This window comes from Nyctibius grandis, chromosome 30 (assembly GCF_013368605.1).
Source record: "Nyctibius grandis isolate bNycGra1 chromosome 30, bNycGra1.pri, whole genome shotgun sequence".
Lineage (NCBI taxonomy): Eukaryota > Metazoa > Chordata > Aves > Nyctibiiformes > Nyctibiidae > Nyctibius > Nyctibius grandis.
The window spans coordinates 4,542,224-4,567,075 of record NC_090687.1 but is presented as its reverse complement, the minus strand read 5'-3'; the positions used below and the strand labels follow the sequence as shown (position 1 = coordinate 4,567,075).

Sequence of the window (24,852 nt, the reverse complement as noted above, 5' to 3'; positions counted from 1 at the left end):
TGCCCCTGCCCATCTGTCTGGAATGGCATAGTGCCATACTTAAATTGCTATGACCCTAACCGAATAATATGATGATGAGATTAGATGAAAAGTCCACTTACAACTACATACACAACAATATGTCCAAAATCACTCTTTAGAGAATAAACTTACCACATTTGCAAGATACTTTTCTCAGAGAAAGCAAATGTTTCAAGACAAAACCCAGCAACATGGATGTAGCAAATATACAAAAACAAGTTTGCAAAGTCACCTGGAAGTTTCCTAAAACACTTCTGGCTTGGAAAGATTTGTTCAGTATCTGCCTTTTCTTTCAAAACTTGAAACTATCATTTGTGACTTAGGATTACAAAAGAAAAAAAGCTAAAGCTTAACACGGTTCAGAACTGAAGAAGTTGTACATTCCTCCCCTTTTCTTGTAGTGCAATATTTCCCAGTAAAGCACAATTGAGCATCAGTGTTACTTTTGAGTCAATGCTACTGGTGAATTTTTGCCTAGGATATAGAAACATCTCTTCTTAACAGTAGTTATTACTCACTTTTTAGTAGAATTATTGCAAATTGCTTTCGTTTTATATAGTCTTGCCAGTCATTCCTGCAGAGCAAGAATGATTGTGAATTTAAAAGCACTAAAATGTGTCCTAGATTTTGCAATACCAGAGCCAGACCACAGAAGTACATGCTCTGGATATCTGGCACTTGTGAGATGCTGTCCTTCTCTGGACGGATTTTCCTGGAAAGTTACGTAGGCTGACAATCTGCAAACCTGAGCACAAATGCAAAGACTAGAAACTAGCAACTAGTTTCCTACTAGAAACTGCTTTTTAAAAAAAATCCCAGATAGCCACACATTCTGAGTGTGACTACTATAAAGGAAATATTATCAAGGAGCAGGGTGTTCTGCAGAAGTAAAACTGCAGTTTTGGGTGAGATTTATTTTGGTCAGTATTTTGCTCAGCATGCTTATGACTATGCAGATGCATATCTGAGACTATATAAAGGGAGAATTCAAGAAAAATCAGACAAAAATCATATTTGGCTAAAAAAAAAATCAACATACAATCAGTCTCAGGGAAACCAGTGATTCTCCTTTGGTTCACCCCCACAATGGGTAAACCTCACATTTTAGCAGGTTTAAAAGTGCTGTTCAAACCTGGAATGAAAGGTCACATCACCCAAACATCACAAATAACACCACTGGCAGTTATGATTTAATCTAAATTATATCTTTAGAAAGACAAATTGACAACATTTAAAGCAACACTATCTTCAGGTTAAAGAACCTTTAACTCCTATGCAATTATCTTGCATACATACCTAAGAACTCAAAACAAATGAACAAATAAGGAAATGTTTTTGTTTTATAAGATCTCGGAAAAGTCTGAAATTGTAATTTGGCAGTATATTATTATATTTCGGCAGTATATATATTACCTGTCCTGCATTTGCTATATATTTGAAGAATGTACATTCTCATGTCTCTAGACAAATATTTTGTCTAAACTTACTAATATGCAAGTCCATATTGATCTTTGCAAATTCAAAATTTCTGCACCTTCAGACAAAAAAAAACTAAATAATCCTAAATTCACTGCTCTATCTAAAACCAAACCTAAATCATCCAAAAAAAATACACCTTATGAATTCACTGATATCCCTGCAAACTACATGCCATGTATTTGTATATAAGCACCTTGATGATTGCACTGTAAAACAGTGGAGAAAAATATTTTCCCAAGACACTTCAAGTTTTGAGAATGTCTAGTTTTTTAAAAAACTGTTGCAAAGAGATTGCAGCACGCACTGCTTCACGGACCAAGAAGCTTTGAACCACAGAAGGCATCCAAATCACATAAGTTAGCCAGCAAAAGCTGAATCTGTTGCAAGTCTGATAAAAGCATTACTCATGATCCCTTTGCATACTCCCAGACTGATGACTGGTGGCACACAACCACAGCTGGCTATACAGTTACAGAAGTGTCACACTTCTAGTTGAAGCTTGGAAAAACACTTCAGACTGCACAGAAAAAGCTATTATCAAGAATTCTAGAAGGCAAGTAGTTCAAAGAATTCAAACACCCAACTTTTGCATTGTTTTTTCAACCAGTTGAAGCTGGAAAATACTGAATGTCTGCTTGGTTTTACCTTTATCTCCCATAGCAGCTTTTTGTTTTAATATTAAAATACCTTATATTTCTAAATCACAAACAGCATCCATTTAGCATCAGGTATGGCTTTGTTTCCATGTGTAAGAGGTTTCAATGCAAGTTCAGCATAAAAATCCAATTTAATTTTTTTCACATTAATAACTGGACTTCCTTTTGTCCCAACAACTCACAAATGTCAAATAACTAAATAGCATAGGCACAATAATAGCCCCAAACCCAATAAAGAATAAAGTAGCCTTTCTTGCCTGTCAGAGGACCCCATTTTCTATTCTGAGCAGGCAAGCTGAAAGCACTGCTCTTCTGTCATTCCTTGACAGTTATAGACTAGTTCTGCACCTTATTAAAGATTAAGGTTTGCCCAGGCACTCTCTTTTGGCCATCTCCTGTCCACAGTCCAGCATTTATTACAGGAGAGCTGGAGATTAGTACCATATATTCTGCTTTGAAAGAACGCCATATCTGAAAATGAGGCCATGTAACCAAATGTCACCGAGCAATTCAAAAAGTACTCAATGAAAGAACACAGTATTTCACTTAATTCAATCTTTCTAGATAACTGTATCCTTTTGGTTACTTATATAACTCATTTCTCTCATTTAGGTTATTTTTTGTAGATTCTAAAACACAGAGTAAAACTGGTAACAGGTTGTCTTTTTATGATGAAAAATAGATTTTTGGTTTGTTAAAAAAGTTATGAACACAATTATGCAAGAATTATATAATGCCTTAAAGTGTGTTAACATTTGCTACCTGGTTTTGGTCTGATGCAAGTATGTTATAGCAAATATTCAGCAGGCTGAGCTACTACATAAGAAATATTACCCGTTGCGGGATTTCCACAGAACACTGTGTCCCAGACTATTTAGCAACGACCATTATCAACCCTCAGCATTTCTTAGAGGCCATCATGAAAAATCATCAGCCAAATTTTAACCAAAAGCATTAGAAAAGTCTACATGATTCCACGGAACACTTAACACTGCCGTCTGGATCACAGTTTGAAAAACCGTTTTGTGAGATTAGCATTTTTAGGAGCACTGCTAGTTCAGTTTAAACTGACATCCTAAAAATATTCTTTGAATATCACCATACATTTCCAGGCTACCATTTTACTTCCTCCAACTTTTGAAGACATGCTGAACAGCAATTGCAAATAGCCAAGTGGCAAAAATTGCAAATAAACAAAAACTTGTTCTATTGCAGAGAGCTAAAAATAGAAAAATGAACTTTTTAAATGGCTTATGGTGGTTTCACTTAAAAAACGTTTTTTGAAAATGTAATTTCCTTGCACTTCAAAAGGGAACTATTAAGTAGGATAAAACGCTTTTTATCGTGCAGCAAACTTTTACATAAACAAAAACTTCCAAAGGGTATTAGAAAGGGTTAGCCTAACTTCCATGGATGCTACATCAGTAAAAGCATGACAACCTGAAACTTATTAAAATGCAAGAAATGAAGGCAGGGAATTTTGCTTGCTTAAGACAGTCTTTTTTTTTTTTTTTTTTTTAATATTTATAATTTATGGGAAAGTCTTATCTGTTCAGCCTTTATACTAAGGACTACATTCACTCAGGATCTAAACCAGCAAATTTCACTGGACTAATGAGTCCATCAACAGCTTATAAAGAATAAGATAGATTAACGTCAATTTTAACAAAGGAAACTTACCAGTCAGCTCCCAGACACTGAAGAGTTGGAAGAAGACTCCCTCTGCTCCAGGTACACGTACATTTACTTTGACTGCTGTACACCATGTGTACACAGCCTGCCTTAGGTTTCTGTGATGCTACATTCACTGAATCAACCATACTGCGAGCTTTCTAAACAGGATGATCCATCACAATCTCTTGATTTTTAGAAAGTTCTAGGGCTTAGGACCAGCAATCCGAGAAGAATGCTGTAGCCCTCCAGTTCCACCCATTGGGAGCACTGCAGTGTACTGGTCTAAGTGTGACATGGTTGTTGTTGTGGTGGAAAAGGACTCAGTTAGTTATGGATCACACTCATAAGCTGGTAATGACACAATGAACATGGTCTGTTCATTATTAAGATAGAAATGAATACACTGAGATTCTATCTGTGGAATTATTTACTACTCAACATGACATGCATGCTAAAATGTTATTAAAGCCTGTGTCCTAGGAACACAAAAGTTCATTTATTGATAGGATATATACCAACACAATTCAAGAGACTTCCTTCAAAATGCATGCATAATTATCATCAGAATATTTTTCCATTACACTTTTCCTCAGAGAGACAAATCAATATAGGCCTTTCCTAGCTAGCAATTTGGCGTAGGTTTCCAGTAAAGCATTTGACAAAGGAGTATTCAAGCCAATTAAAGACTATGCTGTAAAAATAACTAGTGACTGTGGCATCCTGGGGTGGGAGGGAAGAAGGTTAAACAGAGAAAGAAAAGCAAAGGAGAGTAGAAGAATATTCCACAGTTCTAAAACAATTATTTGCTATTGATGTAGAAATATCATTATTCTCAGTACGAGTCAAAATGCATTAGCATTCCATCTGCCAATGCTGCAGCAACCATTTTTCTCCATTTCTGTTTGACCTCAAGCCTTTTATGCATAAATGTCAGGGCTCTTTACAATTAATCATGTCTACCACAGACTAATTGTGGACAACAGTAGTGCAATTAACACAAATTTGCTTCAAATATTCATGAACATTCAAAAAGCATTCATTGACAGAAGTGTTAGTTACCTAACCACAAAAACTGTCAATTCTTTTCTCTTCTGCAAGCAGCCTCTGCATTAGGAAGCTAAGCACACTGTCAAGGGTGATAGCAAGACTGGAAAAATATTCTACCAATTCTTAAAATGTGATTGCTTCAGTGTTACCTGCTACACATACATACTAGGAGGAAACAAGCAAAATGACAAATATGAAAATTATTCCTCTTTTAATCTTAAAAGTAATCCAGTGGATATAAAAATACTGAAACACATTTTGTGTAATAAAAATTTTCATAATTCTACCTTAACATACTTTTTAAAAAATTATTATTTCTAAACCTGATGTAAAGAAAAGAAACCAAACAGTATTTACAAATTAAGAAAAAATGAGATCTGTATTGGTTGTCTTGATTCATTCTTAATACTATGTCTGGTAGTTTATTTGTATCTCACTGAGGAACTAATGGCAGAAGTCTTCCTAACCATAGAAAGCTATTTGTAAAGCCTGACCTAAACACAGCTGATGTAACAGACATTTTTATTTTTTTTTTAAGTACATGCTTTACATTATAGAATTTCTTGGACAGTTGTGCTATTTCTAATCAGGCCCCATGGCAAATATTCATCAACCCTCACAGGAATAAACTATTCTCACTTCAAACAATTGTTACAGTTTGAATCCAATTGACTCTAGACAAAAGTACTGAGATAATCAGCATATTAAAGCCAACACTATAACCATATGTTAATTATGTAAATGATTCATTTTAATCAGCTAGAACCATGTAAAGAGTTACAAGGAATGCAAATGTAGGGAGTTATTAAAAATCTCATTATTATTCATCTTGGTTCCATGCGTGAATGTATCCATCCAAACAGATGAATTAATAGTTAGATGAAAGATGAAAGAGCTAGAGGGGAAGTCTGTGGGAAACCATCTGTCTTGCTTTGTATCCCTCCCAGGCTTCAACCATACTGCAACAGCTACATGGAGAACAACCCCAGAGAGCAGCCAGTGACTGTCTGCACAGCACCTCAACCAGTAGTCAATGCTTCTACATAAAATTTAGAAAAATCACAACACTTCTCATCCATTCCCAAACTGATACCCTCAGTAGGTCCAGGAGATGGAAAGGGAAACCTGAATAAGAAGTTCAGATCAACTGCTACAGGAATGTGTTTCCATGCTGACCAAAAATACACAGCAAGTATCGATTTATACAAAGGTTCTGCAGTATTTTAAAGACTTATCTGAAGAAAGCCCTCTTACAATTGCCAGTTAGATGTTAAAAGATGTTCACGAGCTACTGTGATTGGGACCCGTATTAGTAACTAAACTGGTTCTCTCCACTGCAGCAGAAATCCTGTATGTGGGAAATACAGAAATCCTTTCAGCAATACTGTAAAACGTCTGTACTTTGTCTAGTTCCTCCAAGGAACACTGGGGAATCGCAATGAATTAAGTCTTATTCCTGGAAGGGCTATTTCTCATTTAACCCATTCTCCTAGCTCCCTGTGCAAAGAAAATGAATTCTACAGAACAGCCATTTGTATGAAGAAAAGTAAGGGTCAAATGCCATTTTCACTCCCGATTGCACCACAATTTTGTCAGCGCTCTAGATACAGTGCAACACCATGCCTACTGTATAAGAAAATAAGGATTAGCTGGAAAGGTAGTGTTTAAAGCCACAGAAGGAATAAAAGGGTTGGCATGTTTAACACAGGCCTGCAATTCTTCATAAATCTTAGATAGCATTTTATTTGAAATTAAAGAAACGATTTACTTTTTAAATCCTTGGTTAAAGCCAGCTACCACTACTCTGCAGACGAAACTCAAATTCCATAAACAAAATGTACGAAGAATACAAGTGTTTAGTTCATTACAACATTGAAAAATATATACTTTTCCAATAAATTATTTTCATTCTAATAAAGAGAGTTAACAGAAATAATTTTTAAAAATATGTTTGTCAGTTTTCAGAAGCTCTATAAAGCTTTGTTCTTCAAACTCTAATTCTTTCATGTTTTCCTGCCTGATGTCTCCTAATGCAGTTCCACTGGAATCATTCTATTTTTGATCTTTAATCCTTTTATATGTTTTTTCTTTGCTTACTCTTGCATGCCTTTGTAGTTTCTGTAATTGGGTCTTTGCACCATTTTAGCAGGGTTTAGCACTGTGCAGCCTGTCAAATTTAAGTAGAAGTGAGAATAATCTATCACTGGTATAATAAATAAGCAAATAAATTCACATAACACCAACCTAAAGTGAATGTTTGCCACAAAAAAATGTAAACTGCAATTCCCTCATTCTGCAGAGGCTGGTGAAGCTTCTATCCATTTTGTAATCCAGAAAAAAATGCAATTGCACAGAAAGTACTTTACATCACTAAAAGTTTATTAAAAATGGCTACACATGTGCAGTGAAACAAGACTTCATTAATTTCTTCCTGAGGTGCCTGGGTAAATTCAACTTCGGGAAAAGTGCTTGACAGCTTTGCAACTATTGACTGCTATTCTTCAGCAAAGCTTCGCCGAGTACAGAGCACGATTTAAGCACATCCTGGCAATAATAAAAGTGAAAGAAAGAGTATGCCTACACCAACTGAAAAAAAGAGAACTGGTAATTTTTAAGCACATAGTAAATCTTTGCTAATTTTAAAAACACTGTAAACTCTACCTTATTGAGAAATTTCAGTACAATCTTCAAGCATCAAGCAGTTACTATCTTTACAAGCATTTCATCTGTTTTTCTGGTTCCTGGTGATATTTACATTTCACAGAAATGTTCATACAAAATAACTCATAATCTAGCTACGACGTTAAAAAACAGTGCTGCATTCCAACAAGTCCACAGAATTTAAAACTATACCCAAGTCCTTTGTACAAGTCTCCCAAAGAACACCACTGTTGAGGTATTTTAATTTTATAATGTATGCAACTACCTAAAAATCTGTCCCTGAAAGGATGAAATCAGCTGTGACAAGTTTCATGAAATGAAAATACACGATCCACGTTAGGCTACAGAAGAAACATCTCTCCTTACATGTTCCAGACAGAAGTCTTTCTCATATAATTAAATAGGCACGCATCCTTAGATGTATACAAGAGACAAAGTATAAAACATATTATTAAGCAAACTGAAAGGAGTTTTCAGCCTTACACTCATGACTGTGTCCACATTACAAGGACCCCTTCCTATTTATGTAGGCATTGGTGCATAAACCAGAGGAGAGGGGAGAATGGTCAATCACAGTGAAAAAAAGAAAGTGAACAAAAATGATATTGATAATATGATAGCTTTCATTTACTAACATCTTGTTTATCATTATGAAGCTTAAGCAGAAGAAATCACAACCTTATATTCCCCTCTCTTCTTCCACGATATAAATGGGAAATTATATATAAAACTCTATAAATGCTTCTTTAGAAGATGCTCTCTTACCTATATTGTGTGTCTGGGAGCGAGTTATAAAGGCACTCTCATCTTTATACATTTTTTAGCACATTGTGACCCTTTACAAGCTCTCTCCAGTGCTGGTCAGTAAAAGGGGAGAAAGCTCTCATTCTTCTCTGGCATTACCTAGTAAATCCTACAAGAACAAGACTTGGCAGTGGTCATCTGGAGGCCCTCAAGAACGTCTGTGAGGTTCCACCACACTTGCCTCACTCACTAAGCCCTGATTTTCTAACTGGGTTTATTTCTGCTGTGCACACCTCAACACATTAACACTCTTGTGAATAACTAAGGAAAAAAAAAGCAAGTCAGGGCAAGAAGACTCCTCAAAGCAGAAAGGGGGTACATATGGGTTTTTTTGAGTCACTTTGTACAAAGTGATACAAATAAAAACCGGTAAATAAATCCCTCTTTGCTAAGGCTCATTTATTTTGCTTTATTCCTCTGTGTTTCTTAATCTCTCTGCTTTTCCATGACCATTTATCTGCCTTTTCCTGATCACAGATTATTCTTGATCCAAGCCTCAGAGTTTCAGACCCTATCATCAATATTCACACTAGGGGAAAACTTGAGAAAATGTTATTATATTTACTGAGTACTAGGATCCTAACTCTGGAAAGCACTTCAGCAAGTACTTTACTGTAATTTCAGTGCCTTCTGTGCCTACCGAATTTCAGTGCCTTCAGTGCCTTTACTGTAGTTTCAGTGCCTCCTGTTCATTCTTGAACAGGAATGTTCCTAAACACATGCCAAAATGCCTTCTTTTACTGGACACTGTCAAATGAAATATGGATTAATTACAATTTGCAACATGTGGCTTTACAGCACTGTGACTTTAAAAGACCTGAAGAGTATGTGTATTCATACAACATATTTTGTCACCTATTTTTACAAACTTTAAAAAAAGGAAAAACCATACATTCAAGATAGTAATTCTCTAAATACAGTGATGATTACCAAGGGAAAATTAAGTGCAGGTAACACAACAGTAGCATATGTGCATTTTGTTTACTGTTTTGCCATTAATATAATCGGTTACCCCTACCAAGAACACATACCATTACCATTATCCACTGTGTTGAGGTTTCACTTTTGCTTAAGACCATGCTTTTCTTTTATCTAAAGAGTCTGTGGCTTTTCTGCTGTGATTTCCATAATGATGTCCACTCAAACAGTGGGTGTAACAAAGTGATTTCATGTCGTACTAGTACAAAAAGCCACCCCTTTGCACTGCAATACTTAAAGATGTCCTATGTTAATGTAAATGCCATACAATAAAATGAGGTTTCTTCGCACATTTCGTAGTAACGGCGATTGGGGCATTGTGACACTAATGTAAATAAACATGTCTGCATGGAAGGATGCGGTGATCCTGTTCTTTGGACAGGGGCACGAACTACATGCTTTGACGAAGCCATGCACAGAAACCTGATACTGCCACACATAGAGCAGCACCTCAAAATTAAGCCTCAGCTGAGTTGCTGATGAAGAAGGGATACATAAAAATCAGTAAAGAGCTGGCCTGTGCTTTAAATGTTTTTCCTCCTACTTCACAAAATTTGACAGCCAAAAACTGCAGACAAGGCTTCAGAGTGCTGATTTTTTAAATAGATTACTTTACAAATGTCACTCTTTGCAAACACATGGGCAACACGATTGTTATTTCTTGCAGCACTATATCAGAAATAGACTCGATAAACGGGATGTTTAAAAAAATCCAAACATTTACGAATCGTTTGAACCTACTGTACTGTGTCTTGTTTACTGCTGCTCTAGAAAGCTTTTCTTAAAATAACGTGTTGAATCTCAGAGGGATTATCCTGAAATGAAATTTTTAATAACAGCAAAATAAACTCATCCTTCACAGTGCTCTGTGTCTCACGACTTAAGTGTTAACTCTCACCTCTCCTCCCCTCTGTACATTTGTATCTACTAGCAAAATTTTATTATCTCCTACTCTGATTTCAGGTATCTGAAGGAAAATTATGCTTCAACATTATATTATGTTCTTCTCAAAAACAGAAATTAGATACACAAATAATTCCGTGGATCTAAAAATCTTATCCATAATGTCTCGCAACTATAGAAGGCTAAGGAAAACTCTAGAAGGAAAGACTGAAAGAATGAGGATGGCATTACCACAAGAAGAGAAGGCCGAGGTTGACATCACTGTCTAAGTAGATAATGGTCCACCAAGAAAAGGATGGAAATAACACATTTTATTTGCCCACTCTGCATAAAACAACAGTGGGAGGTTAAATTACAAAATGAAATATTTTAACTCAGACATTGGGGGAAAAAACCACCTCTAGTGCAAGTGTAAAATGCCTGGAGAAGTTAGAGAGTCTCTGTCATTCAAGATCTTAAGAACAGGCTTGACAAACATCTGTCAGGAATGACATAGGCAAAGTTGATCTTGCCTTCAGGCAGAGTAGTAGATTACATGATCCCACAAGGTGTCTTCCTTCCCTATTTTTTTCCATGTCTGTGATATACATCTCTTCTAGGAGGGGGTACATTTCAAGAGCTTCCTCATTTGCTTCTGGGTATTTTGCATTTTTAATCTTGCAGACAAAAAACCCAGCAGGAACCAGTGGCTAGAAGCGGAAATAAAGGGAAACAGAGCCTCACAATGTCCTAACTGTAAGGGTAATTAAACATTCAAACAGTTCAGTAGGGTATTAGTGAAACTGATGGAATCAAAATTACTTGGATGTATAAAACAAGATTAAGTCTCTTCCAAAAGGTCTGCTTTAAGCCAGTCTGAGAGAAATTCTGTAGCATGTATATTCAAGAGGACAAGCTGAATTATCATAATGATCCTTCCTGGCTTGAATATCTTTGAATCTGTGAATCGGAAATCACTCTTCACAGCAAGAAACCTTTCTTATATAAATGTATACATTCACTTTCCAATTCTGAAAATTTAAAAAGGCAACAAAAAAATTACGCTTTGTTACATTAGAGAAATGTTTTTTGTCAAAGAGCATGGAATCAATTTTTAACAAAAATGTTCTGTCCCGAGACAGAGTGAAAAAGAACCATTACATGCTCATTTTGATTCTTCTATTTCTGCGGTAGGTAATATATATTCAAAGTCTCCTGTCCCATTAGAGAACAAAAGCTAACTATTAAACAAAGTCACAAAGTATGTACACTGTTTTTTTCCAAAAAGGGATGGAGGGTGATTAACACTAACTACTTCATCTTATTCTTGAATCACAACTGCTATTTAACAAACAAACAACCCCCCTAAAAAATAATAAATAAGTTTTACTTACACTTATACTTTCCAAGGAAACACTGCTTAAGCAGAATTATACATGCATATAGAATAACAAAGTGGTAAATGTAACAAATATTAACAATGCAATAGTATCAGTATACAGTATATCCACAGACAAGTTAATTCTTTAGTTTTAATCATTAGGTTAGAAAGCTAGTAGTAAAATGGATGGCATTTTAGACGCTACATTTGAGAATCACCTCATGAACTAACAGGCATAATTATCAAGAAATACTTCCACAAACACTTTAAATGCTTGCTAGTATACAGTGTTCCCTAAAAATGTCTTGAGTCTGTTTCTGAAGGTGTCCGATTCCCAACTCACAACCTATTTTCATGCTGTGGATGCCGTATCATACTTTTTTTGCAATGGAACTGAAGAATGGTGCTCAGAAGATAATTTTAATTAATAAAATGCAGGAAAAAGGTTATGCCATTCTAGTAACAGAAGTGTTCCAAGTTACATAAAAAAGAAAACATTACTAAAGCAACAAGGTGAGAGAAATAACAGAGGCATATAGAATACAGAAAGTGAGAAACATGGGGTAAAAGCTGTAATATTACAACAGTCTTATAGAATGGTATCAAGAAAATGAAGCACTGGGCAAATTATTTGCTGTGTCAGAAAAGAAGCTGTGCTCAGAAACAAACAAAAAATAAAGAAGAAAACTATGAAATATGGGCTTAAATAATTATGTAGTCTGGTTCTGACCCAGAATTACTTTTAAGTATTTCAGGTGCTTGATCTTAACCTCTGGAACTCAAGGGAGGAAAATCTCTACAATGAATTCAGCTAACATAAACTGAAAATGTAAAACAGAAAATGTCATCCCATCTACCCAGAAGCACAATACTACATATTTATTAATATTTTGTAATAATCTCTCCCATGCTAAATAAGATTCACCAAAGAATCACTGGACTCCCTCTTCCCTTCTTGATCTCCCGTTTCTTATTGGAACAAAGAGACTAAAAATACCTTTCTCAGCATTTTGCTATTATTCTGCTAGAGAAATGCTTTTATTAAAAAATTATTTTGTGCAGTTCTGTAAGACTCAACAAATAATCATGCAAAATAAATCTGCAGTGAGAAACCTTCCACCAGGAGTATACTGACCTCAACATGAGTGCAGAACAGCATATAAAACGTACATTTCATAGACACTTAATGAAGACAACACTTCTGTGGACAAGTACCAGATATAAACACATAGCCACCACATGAGTTAACATGCACAGAATCATTTTTAGGCACATGTAAAGGCTATACACTGACCAGCAATGTTCTAGGTACTCCTCAGAAGTCCACTAGTTTCAGAGGACTAACAAAGAGAGACTTAAGACATCCTCTCTGATAGGAACAAGGCATATTTTTCAGAAAACCGGAAGAGTCTCCCTTTCCTGCCTTTATGAAATAAAGGTAACCATATATCATCACCTGCACATGAGACTACAGGCCAACTTTCTCCTCATTTCTGCCACGAGTAAAGGTAATATGAGATACTAAGCCCTACTTATATCCATCTGAAGAGGAATTTAACAACATTATACGGAGAACTAAGGCCATAGAAAAACCGGGAATCAATATTTGCAGATTTGTGTCTTATTATAGAAAAATAAGATGAGAATAGGAGACTGGTTTGAGAGTTCTCTTGCATATTTCAGTGAAAAGACTTACTGACTGCTGAGCAACTTACAGATTCTTTTTACAGACCTGGCACAGAGCTTTTTACATTATTAAAGACAGGCATTACACAACAGAAAAGCAATGTCTGTCTTGCTCTTTTGTCTCCCTCCCCCAAAAAAGAAGAAAAACACCAAATAAGATTGATATGAAATACCCACTGACATTTTTAGGTCAACACGCTTTCATAGCATCTTTATGATATTCTGATACAACGAAAATAGTCAATCACTGCAATTTTTTGACGGCCAACTATAATGTGTTCAGTAACAATACATATCATAAAACATAAGAGTAATTGGTTCTCAGCATCTTTTTCAACAGTAGATGCTATCATATCATTGGAAATGACAAATTCCACTCTCTGCATAAACATGTCATACATGATTTTAAAAGTCTGCAGGTCTACAGTGCCTTTCTACCTTCACTACTAGTATGCCTCTGAAATCAAAAAGTAACTCACATTTCAGACATAATATGCAAAAAAGAGGAAAATATATCCCTGTAGTCATCATGACGAGTTGCCATCATAAAGCTGATTACAGTGACAATTAGACTGAATGTGGAACATTACAAGGCATAATACCACAAGCTTGTTAAGTGAGTTGGCAACATAATACCAAATGCCACTTAAAAATCAGATTTCAAGTGTTATCATCCCTGAAATACATATGAAATTTTCTCATGGATTTAAAGTTTCTCTTAAAGATATAGTTTACAGTGCAGTGCATTGGGGCACAGACTCAGAGCTGCCAGTCAGGTCTCATGTTTTTTCACACAGTGACTCTCAAAAATCTACTGCAAATGAAAGTTCATACAAACTGCCTTCTTTCCAAATCTGTGCTTCCCTGTTGGGAACATATTCAGCAGACTTGGCTCACAGTACAGGATGTATATACTGGGCTTAATTGTGCCTAACAATTGTCTTGGCCTGTGGAAGGTATTTTCAGATGGGAAATGTGTATGAACATCTGTTATGTTTCCCTAAGCCTGATTTTAACTGTTCCTTCATGGAGGAAGGCATAAAAATCAAAGCATTCATTTCTGCAGTAAAAAGACCATGCACTCACTTCAGTCAATCCAGCACAGTATTGCAGTTAAAAATGGTACTCTGAGAATCCTGCAATGGATTTATTTCATTTCCTGTAACAGTAGCGTTCAAAAGGCTCGAGTGTGTTTTAACAACTTATGTCTACAAAATAAGTCACCACAGGAGCCAGCAAAGACAGCTTCCCAGTACACATTCACCAATGCTATAATGAATCCGATCCATCCATTTCTTTTCTTACAGAATTATGAGTTTTGAAAAATTTCTTTGAATCATCAACAATTTTAGGTAACCTTTATAAATATTTAGAGTAAATCCTTACACACAATACTTTTCTTCATTTTATATTTAAGATTCTGAATGAATAAACAAACATGGAACTCCACAGAGCCATTTCTGCAACTGCAAACTTTTTAAAAAATGAATGGCAAACATAAGAACTGATTTGATAGGGGAAAAATCGAGTAGGAACAACAATTTGCCAAAGACTGGCTTGGTCTTTTAAGGAGAAGTGGGCCTAACCCTAGCTGCTGTGTTCCAGTTAGCCTTAAATCCTTTTCTATTACTGAATCCAATCAGTGATAACTGCTAGATCCTCATCACTGTATCTAGGCAGTAAAAAGTGAGATGGATACTTATGTCTTAAATGGAAAGAGAAGTTACAGAGAACATGGAAGCTAGATTTTAAATTTTATCAGTTGATCACAGACAGGTTAAGATATTTTCAAGATTTCAAGTTTGCTTTATTCTAGTTTTAGACATTAGAAGGCCAAAAAGACAAAAAAAAAAAATTACGAGTACAGCTTTGTGTCTAGGCACAAGATTTTAAAAAAATGTAATAATCAAAAGTGTAATTTATTCCTGTGTTCCAGAAGGGGGGATGCGCCAATTACACTACATTTCCCTTAGCGAAAGAAAAGCTTGCGCTGGTCTTTTCCATGTTCCTCTCAGAACAGGCTCTTGCATGACTTGTCACAACAGAACATGCTAGATAGAACAAGGAGAATGAGCAATCTCAGGACAAGGTAGAAAAGATTGCTGCACTTCTGAAAGTAACATTCATTGGAATGGAGATCAAAGAGTGAAACTATGCTCTGTAGCCTGGACCTGAATAGACAGCTTTCCAACATAGGACAGTTTCCAGGTAACGCAAACTTAAAAACCACTTAGTACTAATTAGTTATTACAAGTACGTAACAAAATATAAATTATTTAAGATACTGAGGAGCAGACCTTTTCAAGTATGGTTCAGGCTCTATAGAATAAAACTTTTTTGAGACCCTGTTAAACTATCCTCATGGCTTTCTTGGTAATTTGTGTTTTCTGTTTTGTATACAAACAATCAGCACCCTCTTCCATCATGTTTTTTGATGGTTCCAAATAGTATTTATGGTTTGGGTTTGGTTTTTTGGGGTTTTTTTTGTTTGTTTGTTTGTTTTTGTTTTTTTAAGAACTGAAGTTAAAATATTTTCATTCTAACAGGGCACTGAAATACAGCTGTAGAGGTTTACTTTCCCTCAAATATTAACAAGAACAAATTTCTTTTAAAAAAATTTATTCAAATAATGTTTTTCAGAACAATTCCAAGTCAAAGAGAAAGAGAACCTAGCAAATGCGAGCTTCTTTCATTAAAAGTAGGCTTTTCTGTATGTCTCAAAATATTAAAAATTTCTCTAATCTCTTTTTGCACAGACAAGATCTAATACATCAGAGAAACAAAAGAAAAAAATACTAAAAAGTTGGTCAAGCACTAAACCCACTCTACTAAAAATAAAATAAAACAAAACCCTGTACACAAAAATACACGCCTAACACTTAGAGAACAAGGAACCACTTTGCACAGAGGGGTATACACCTTCAAGCTTTCTTTCATGTAACTGAAGCAGGTTCCATCTTAAGCACTCAAGTTCAGCATCCAGCTGAGCCTAATCACCAGAGCCACACTTACAGAGAAAAGTTATCTCTAGGGAGTAAGGAAGGACTTCTCAGGTTTACTAATTCACTAAAAGTCAGCATCACACTGAGGCTAGTAGGGAAAAAAGGAATGATTCATTCTGTATTATCATCTACAAGATCATTCACCGATGCAGGAAGACCTGCTTTCCCTCACCTCTAGTCACCTTTTATTTCTCAACTAAATGTCATCTTTCTTGCTTTTGACCAACTACATGGTTATGTCTTTTAAAAAGCCTGACAGTGGCAGGGGGGTTTAACCTGTTCTTAGCACTCTTTGGAATTCTCACCTATGTTCAAGTTCTAATTTAATATAATTCTAAGATTTTTCTCTCGGATGGAAGACATGTAAAATGTTTGGAAATTCCCTTTTTTTCCCTCTTTCTTGCTCTCAAGTGTCAACATGATTTGTTCTCAAAGTGTTTGAAACATGCTTGTATATAGTACCACCATCAGTAAAAATGAAGACAGCTGATGCATACCTGCACAGCTGCCAGTAACTGTCAGAGAAATCTATGTATTTGCATTTTGGCAGCCACTTTCTTACCTGGGTTAGATGTTTTGCAGTGTACATGTCTAAGATGGCTGGAGATGCATTTTACTGTATTTGCTAGATATTCACATGTTACAGAGAAAGTAAGTTGTCATAGACATTTATCATAGTAAAACAATATATAAACAACCTACCATTTTCTCCTCCATTACTTTTAAATTTTACTAATTAGCTCACAGGAGGGCATTACACAGTTTTGAAATAGTCTGGCAAAGTAAGGACAGAGACATAACAAAAGTGTACTTCTAGCTCTACAAGATGAAAAAGTACTGGGTTGATGATTATTTCACCACATTTTTAATCTCCCAAAATTTAAAAAAAATCAGCATAGTTCAGATCAGTTCACTTCTTTATGAGTATTTTTAGCTTTACCCTAATAAGAAATAAGTTGCTTTTAATTAAGGATACTTTCCAATAAAGTCTGAATAACATTTCCTTGAAATGCACAATTTGTTTTATTTAATTCAAAGGCCTCAAACAAAATCTTAAAAGGCAGAATATGAACGACTCTGACTCCTGAATGTGTAGGCAAGAGACTTTTACTTTCTTCTCAGCTTGATCAGTAATAAAACAATACATAGATGAGAAAAATAAAGTCATTCATTATTGATTGAATAAAACCACCAGAATTAAAGAGAATTAATTCATCCTCCAGGCTATCTAGCTCATGTATCTCTGGCCACTATGGGAAGAGAAGGAACCAGGGTATCGCAATTTACTGTGATCCACAATAATCTGAATCTCGTTAAACACAAGTGGAAACTCTGACACAGAAAATATACCTGGATCAAATTCCTATTATCTATTTACAGTGTTCATGACCTGTCACTACACTAAAAAAAACCCCCAATATTTAAAAAATTATCTGTGAACTCTTCTCATGCTTGTAAACTTAAGATAGCTGTGATATCTAGCTGGCAAATATTTAGCCAGGTGTGATTCCATCAGTCTCACCTGGTAACAGAGCAGTTCAAATGCAATCCCCAATTACTTCAGCTGAACGTATTTATGGTTTAAATTATTATGTCCTTACCATATTTTTTCCACAATCTGCTCTATCGAAAGAGACATTTCATATATTCTTACAACACCCTCTTTGAAAACAGTTCTGAGAAAAGTTACCCGCATACCTCAGTTACAAAAGGCAAGCAAGCAAACAGACCAAATGAAACAAAAGATGAATTTTTAACTGGGTTACTAACTTTAGCTCATGTAACTTATCAGAGGGTGAACATGTAAAAGATTCAAGCCAACTCCATAAAAATAATTGCTCTATATTTAGAGATACAAGTACATTTTGATATCAGTTGTGTATCATTCTACTGAAAGCAGCAAAACTTCAAAGTTGTATCTCCTGGCATAATCTGGCCATCAGAATTTTTACTACTGATGATTATGCATGAGTCAGAAAAAAAACCATCAGCTGAAATTCCAGATCCTTGCAAACAGTCATATCAGCTTGCTGGCTTCTAGTTAGAGAAGCCACATTAAATAATCTGCTTTTGCAGAGAATCAAAATCTTAAAAGTTTTGTCTTATTTAGGGGATGAACAAACAAACAGACCCTGTTCCAATGATAGAAACTATTCTGTTCATACAAACTCAAATATCCTTTTTTTTTATTCCACCTAAAAAACACTGCAGAAGGTGCAGTCATGAAGGTCCAGATTTACCCAGTTTCTTGACATACTAAAACACTCCATTGCAGTGTGCTATCCAACACACAAGCTAGTGACCGTAATTAAAGACCATAATGTCTACAATTCACTAACACTGATATTACACGCAAAAGAGGGACAGAAAAAAATTCTGTGCCTGCTGGGTGTTAGATGAAATCTTTTGCTTTTTTGCAGAGCTCAGAAAGAAGCCCTGACTATAACACAACCTGACCGAGCTGAAGCCCTGACTATAACACAACCTGACCGAGCTGACAGAATAAGAGGTAATGTATTATTGCCTGACTCATTCAAATTATGTTACCCACTGATTTCTGAAATAAAGGCTAGTGAGACAAAATTATGCAGATGGGAGGAGAGAATAACCACTTGTTTCTTAGTCAAACTCTTTAGATAGGCTATCCTTCCCACTAAAAAAGTCTTTTTGGTCAATGGGAAAGACATTCTGTGTCATTGCCCCTCCCTCTCCCCCCTGTAAGTTCACTCACCAGGTATTTTATGATATCTGCACTTACTATCGGGAAACAAAGGCAGGTTAAAAGAAAATAAACTCTGCAATAGCAGTAACAAAATACTTTCAAGCTGTCTGTAGCCTCTTGAGCAATTGACAGGTTTCACAGAGAATGCATGTTTGCTACATTGCTTGATCCACATATCAAAAGGAAAAAAAAAAAATCTGAAGTTTTATTTCCAGAGGTTTAAACATTGATAACTGAAAAGTTTTGTAAACAAAGTAATACAGACCACATCCATCACTATCACCACCACCTTACATGTCCTATTAAAACACTTTTGATATAGAAAGGAGAAAAACTTTGCAACTTGGATTGAGAGAGAAAAGAAATTTTAGATATACTCTCTCAAAACCAGAACAAAATAGACACTTAAATGAAAAATTATTGCAGTAGTAAAACATGTTAGTCCTCCACTCACAAAGCGCTGGGAGTACATTACTAGTAATAAGAGACCCTTATCACTTGCAAAGACAGAACAACACAATCAAGCCAGAAGAAATCTGCAGCAAAGGTAAATAATCTTACTGCATTTCAAATAGGCAATTCAGCCAATGTAAACAGAAATTATGCACTGCATTCCACTAGATCGTAATCTAAAAATAACCAAAACAGCTATACACCACTTCAGGCAACATGGGAAGAATTAAAACCTCTCATCATTTCTATTTCCAACGCATTATTCAAATAAAAAGTACTAAATTACAAAAGCCTTTTTAATGTAAGGTAATACAACATATCCACAACATGTTCCAAAACTGGGCTGCCAAAGAAGATTTTGCAGGTAGCCTAACACACTAGCATTTGCAAGTATTCTAAATGTATTCACTGCTAGCACTTCCCAATACAGCACACTAAAACAAGGATTTTACAGACTGGTAAAGATGGAACTGCGAAGAAGTCTGCTCCACTACTTTTCACAGCATATTCTAGGCAATTCTCTCACTTAGCCCTAAAATAAAATGGAACTGTCTCCAGACTACCACTCTTCCAGTTGTCAGTCAAACACACTAGTTAACCAGTTATGGAAAATCAGATGCACAGATATAATAAAAATACCTTAAGAATAATTTAAGCTTAAGAAATATGTACTTAAAAGTATGGTAATTCCCAGGTTATTAAAATAGTTAAATCAACAGCCATCTATTTCCTACTTTTTTTCTACCCCCATTTACCACCACACAAATAAATAAGCAAATAAAAGCAGAAGAAAAGGTTTTAGCTTAGCTGGCTGAAGTCTTTAACAATGAACAGAAACTTAAACCCTCAGAACTCTTAGAGCTTTCCTGGTCACTATGCTAAAATAAAAGCATAATTTAAAAAATACTGACCATATTCAGAAAAAACTAATCTTTTTAATCTTTATTTTTAAGCAGCGTGTTTTGCACTAAATAGAACTGTCTCTCTATTTAGAATTTTCCAGTAGTTTACTGAAAAGTCTAAGTAATTTAAACTTTAATAATTTCATAATAATGCATATGAATTCTTTCTCTCCTAAATGGAAATTGAGCCACCTAAACCAGTCATGTAATAATTTAGCATCCATCATTAAAATGTCAATTATTGCACTTGTGTTTTTATCATAATCCTAACATTCCAAGCATCCAGAGCAATTGCAAAGGTTTTACCTAAAACACTCAAAGCCATGAAAGATGAAGCTTATATGGAGACAAAACATACTACTCTTCTATGAATTCGAAATAGCTTTTTTGATGCTGCACTTTGTAATTGCAATGATAAACAGAATGTCGTTTCACACGTTTATTCTGAGAGCATGTAAGACAGTCCAGTAGCACACAGCCACGCTTCCTGACAGCAGGGCAATGGTCCCACAGCCTGGCCAATGCAGACGGATCTTTTTCATGTGACACCCTACTGACTTCACTGCTTATCTGGAAATAAAGGTTCCCCCATGCGAATCAGATGACAAAACTGGGATATGAACTAAGGGCAGGATAAAAAGTCTTTTACTGGATTGGCACTTAATCCTCTACGGCAGTTTTTAATCTCACGTGCCAGGAAAAAGAGCATGATAGTTTTGACACAAAGTAGGCCTTGCAGTTGCTGGATCGCAGTACCTGCTTTGGTCCTCACAGCAGCGAAATTGTGACAGCCTGTGAAGCCACCAGTACATCCTTTGTGCCAAGTCAGAAAACATCTTTCCACCCACATGAGGCAAAATGCTATTTATGCATCATTTGTACTTTCATGTGATTTTTAACTCCTACAGTTTCACCCAGGAGGAAAAAGGGAGAAGAAAAGATATTTTATATTTCTCATTAAAAAAATGTGTTAAGAAATCATAGACAATAATAACACCATCATTCTAACCACTTTTTTTAAGGTGTATTTATCTATTGGAAAATAAAACTAAGTTTGCAAGTATATTTAGCGTAATTTGATACATTTTGACATACCCGTAACTCTGAACAACTACTCTCTCTCCAAGAACACACTTTTCATCATCTCACTCAAACATATGATCTTGGTAAGAGGAATACAAATCTTCTAAATAGAATAATACATGCAACTGGGAAAATACACATGGCTGTTTACCTAAAGTGTTTCCAGAGATGTAGCCACAGTATTTGCCCTTTTTTCTTTGTCCCAAGTTTCACACATTCCAGTACTCTGTAACAAGAGGGTGTGACAAAGCAAGCAGAGGATGTAGGACAGAATTTACTGATGAGTTTAGAAGGAGAGCCTGGAAAAGGCTGCACATACACAGCACAAACTAAAATAATATACAGCACTTGAAGGTGCAGAACCCCTGAAGACTAACTAAGAGTGCTCTCTTGCTCAACCATGCAACACAAAATACGAAAAAAAAACCAAAATAGTCCCCCAAATTTCTACAGAATACTGTACACCGTTTCCATATGCAATCTTGGTGTAAATCCAATTGGGAATCATGAGGAATCCTTAATCAGAAATACATCTGCTTTCTGTAGAAATCCATGCAAATAAATCTTGTGAGACTCTAAAATGTTAAAGCAGCCTTGTATTCAAAAAATACTTTAGGGTTGTGGTTCTCAACCTGCAACCCAGTAAAAATATTTGCATAATCAGTTTACCAAGGCATATTTTTGAAGAAAATTTCCATTACAGTTCTGAACATTATGTAATTACTGCTTAGAAAAGGATGATATAAATATGCCTATCAAGTGTCCTTTGTATTATTTATTTAGGATACTTTACTTAGGTTTACTCTAATAGACAAACAATAAGCATGCTAGTGTCATAAGCTGACTGCAGATACTGTAAATGCAGATAAAAACTTGGGGTGAGAAAGTGGTTAAACCATGTAATGTTCTAGTTCACCCACTAAGACAATAACTCAAACATTTGTTTTGTTTCCAAAAAGCAATTTTCCAGTATGACTTTAGGGAAAGGGAGAAAAGAGGAAAGACTGGAGAAGTATCCACATGAAGAGCATTTTTCAACTATATGTGTAAACATCCCTGTTCTTTTGTAGAACAATTCTTATTGCTTGACTATTTTAGACCTATGCTAATGAAGTATCATAGGCCTGGATATATCTTTCTAAGGAAAGAAAGAAAAGAAAAAAAGATTGAAATAAGGCATCCTGAATTTTCAAAGGGTCCTTTCTTCTAATCTATCTGCTTGGATAATGCGTCCAGAGTGGCATTTTGTAATGACAGCAACTTTCCAACAAATCAATAGTTATTTAATTCCCAACAAGCTCTCGAGTCCATTAAACCTGATTACATTCACCCATTTCAGTTGGGTGCAGTTATTTTTCCTACACCGGCACTTAATCTATAACAGGAACTTATGAGAACTTTCAAAAGCAATTTCAACATCAATCAGCATAGAGTGAAAGGCACGATTTGCTTGTAATTATTTATTGGACAGGATGGCACGGGGTCTGACTGAGCTCTAGCGTCTGACCTTCACCCCCAAATTCTAACGGATAAGAAGGCCTGCTGGATGTGTTCAAGAGTGCCACCGTCTCTCGCTGCATAAAACAGTCACATCGGCTTGCATGTCCCCAAAGACACAGTTTTTTCTATACCTGATAATGGCCCCTATGCAATGCTATATTTCTACTTTAGACATATGTGTCTGATATTAAGCCTGAAGTGAAGAACACAACTTGCAGTCTGCAATTACTATATGGACCTATATGGAAAAAAAACCTGTTTCATGCTCTGATTGCCCCTCTATGTCAGCTAACTGTTGTAGTAAAGGAGCACAATAAAAATTTGCCTCTCCTCCACAGTTAATTCGACTGATCCCTAGCATGACACAGAATTTTCGTAATACACGTCTCTCTTGACCCTGATAATGCATAATACCTAACTACTGCCATTTACAGGGTACACACTTTTTTTCATTTTGTCAATGCTTGGAAATGTTATTTGAATTCTTTCTTAATGCCTTCTAATACTGTAAACAACAGAACAGAATTTTGCTTAATTAGTGTCTACATGATCTATTCAAAATCATAAGTCTAACAGCAGAAAATTCAGTAGTACCACTTTTTGATAAAAATAAAATAAAATCAAAACCAGACAACACAACAACTAAATCTAGTAATTGCCAGTTAACTTCTAAAATACAGAACTCTTGCCCTGAAGCAAGATCTTACACTTTCAGGGCTCAAAAGAATTAATATGATGTGCATAAATATTCTGTGAAGGTGATATATTTTTAAACACACAAAAACACAAACCCTTTTTCATTCAGTGTGACGCATAACATATGAATTAATGCATATTTAACACTACTCATATTTGCTGTGCTAAAACACTTAACCTAAACACATCATGGTAAGTTACTTTGTCTTATGACCTGCTGTGGGAATGCTGACTCCCTCAGAAACCTAGAATGGATAGCAAATCCTCTGCCCTATGGTCAACCTCGTGAAGCAAAGGCATGAATGTTAAACAGCAGACAAATCAATACAAGCAAATATAGCTCAACTACACCATTTATTCAGCCATGAGAGATGTCAATACACAGATTAGGGTGATCCATCTTTTTGATTTCCTACTGTCTTCTCACTGACTACATGAGAGCTTTTGCCTGTATTAAAAGTGTTTGCTTTCTCAACCATAAAAATTCCAATTATTACTCTAAGTGCACTAGAGTTAAGTTGCTTGTTGGAAGCAGCCTTGCATTACCTGAACAAGTCCAGCGAAGTATGGTGCTGCCGGCAGAATCATTGGCACTCCATATGGATGTAGCAAAACTCCTTGAGACGACAACATGGTTTAAGTGATAGTATTACTCCCACTAAAGCTAAACACATCAATTGAAAGTTAGGGGAAAATCTATATACCAACTTCTTCCAAACTCAGAGCTAGAACCAAATAACTTCTGTCAGGGGCAAAGCCCACATCAGCTGTAAAAAAAAGAAAAAAATTGACGTCAGAACTCTTAATGTTAAAATTTTCTTCAGAGACAACAGATAGAGACAACAGCTGCAAACCTAACTCTACTGAAAAAGGAAGGTGCTATTTTGGGACCAGCTTAAGTAACATGACTAACCAACTACTCTTTATCAGCTCAGATTTTTAAGTACTATACACACACAGATCAAATTCTGTACAGATCTACCCATTAGAACTAATTTTCCTATCAGTTCTGGCATATACATGACAACAGTTACTATTAGAAGCCATTTAAAAAATAATCAGGTTTATCATGATTGTGTAAATACATGTTTCCCTGTATTTATAAGCTGTTAAACAATATTCCTATGAGAGTTTAAACTTAAGTCTGTTACATTGGATACATATTCTGATTTGATTTATTATATTTTTCTTGCTTATTTTGAATACTTGAGCTAACTACTTCTAT

At 35.6% G+C, this 24,852-nt stretch overlaps 1 protein-coding gene across 27 annotated transcripts in view; it reads right to left on the bottom strand.

The window, feature by feature from the left end:
* RBFOX1 (RNA binding fox-1 homolog 1) overlaps nt 1–24,852 on the bottom strand; it is an 853,949-nt gene that overhangs the window by 223,863 nt on the left and 605,234 nt on the right. For 8 of the 27 annotated variants that reach the window (XM_068420332.1, XM_068420325.1, XM_068420349.1 and 5 more), the window contains one exon: nt 24,174–24,394. The exons of the other annotated variants lie outside the window; for them this stretch is intronic. In XM_068420332.1, the coding sequence (XP_068276433.1) occupies nt 24,174–24,260 (87 nt within the window). In that variant the 5' untranslated portion in view covers nt 24,261–24,394. The remainder of the gene's footprint in view (nt 1–24,173; nt 24,395–24,852) is intronic. 27 annotated transcript variants of the gene reach the window in all.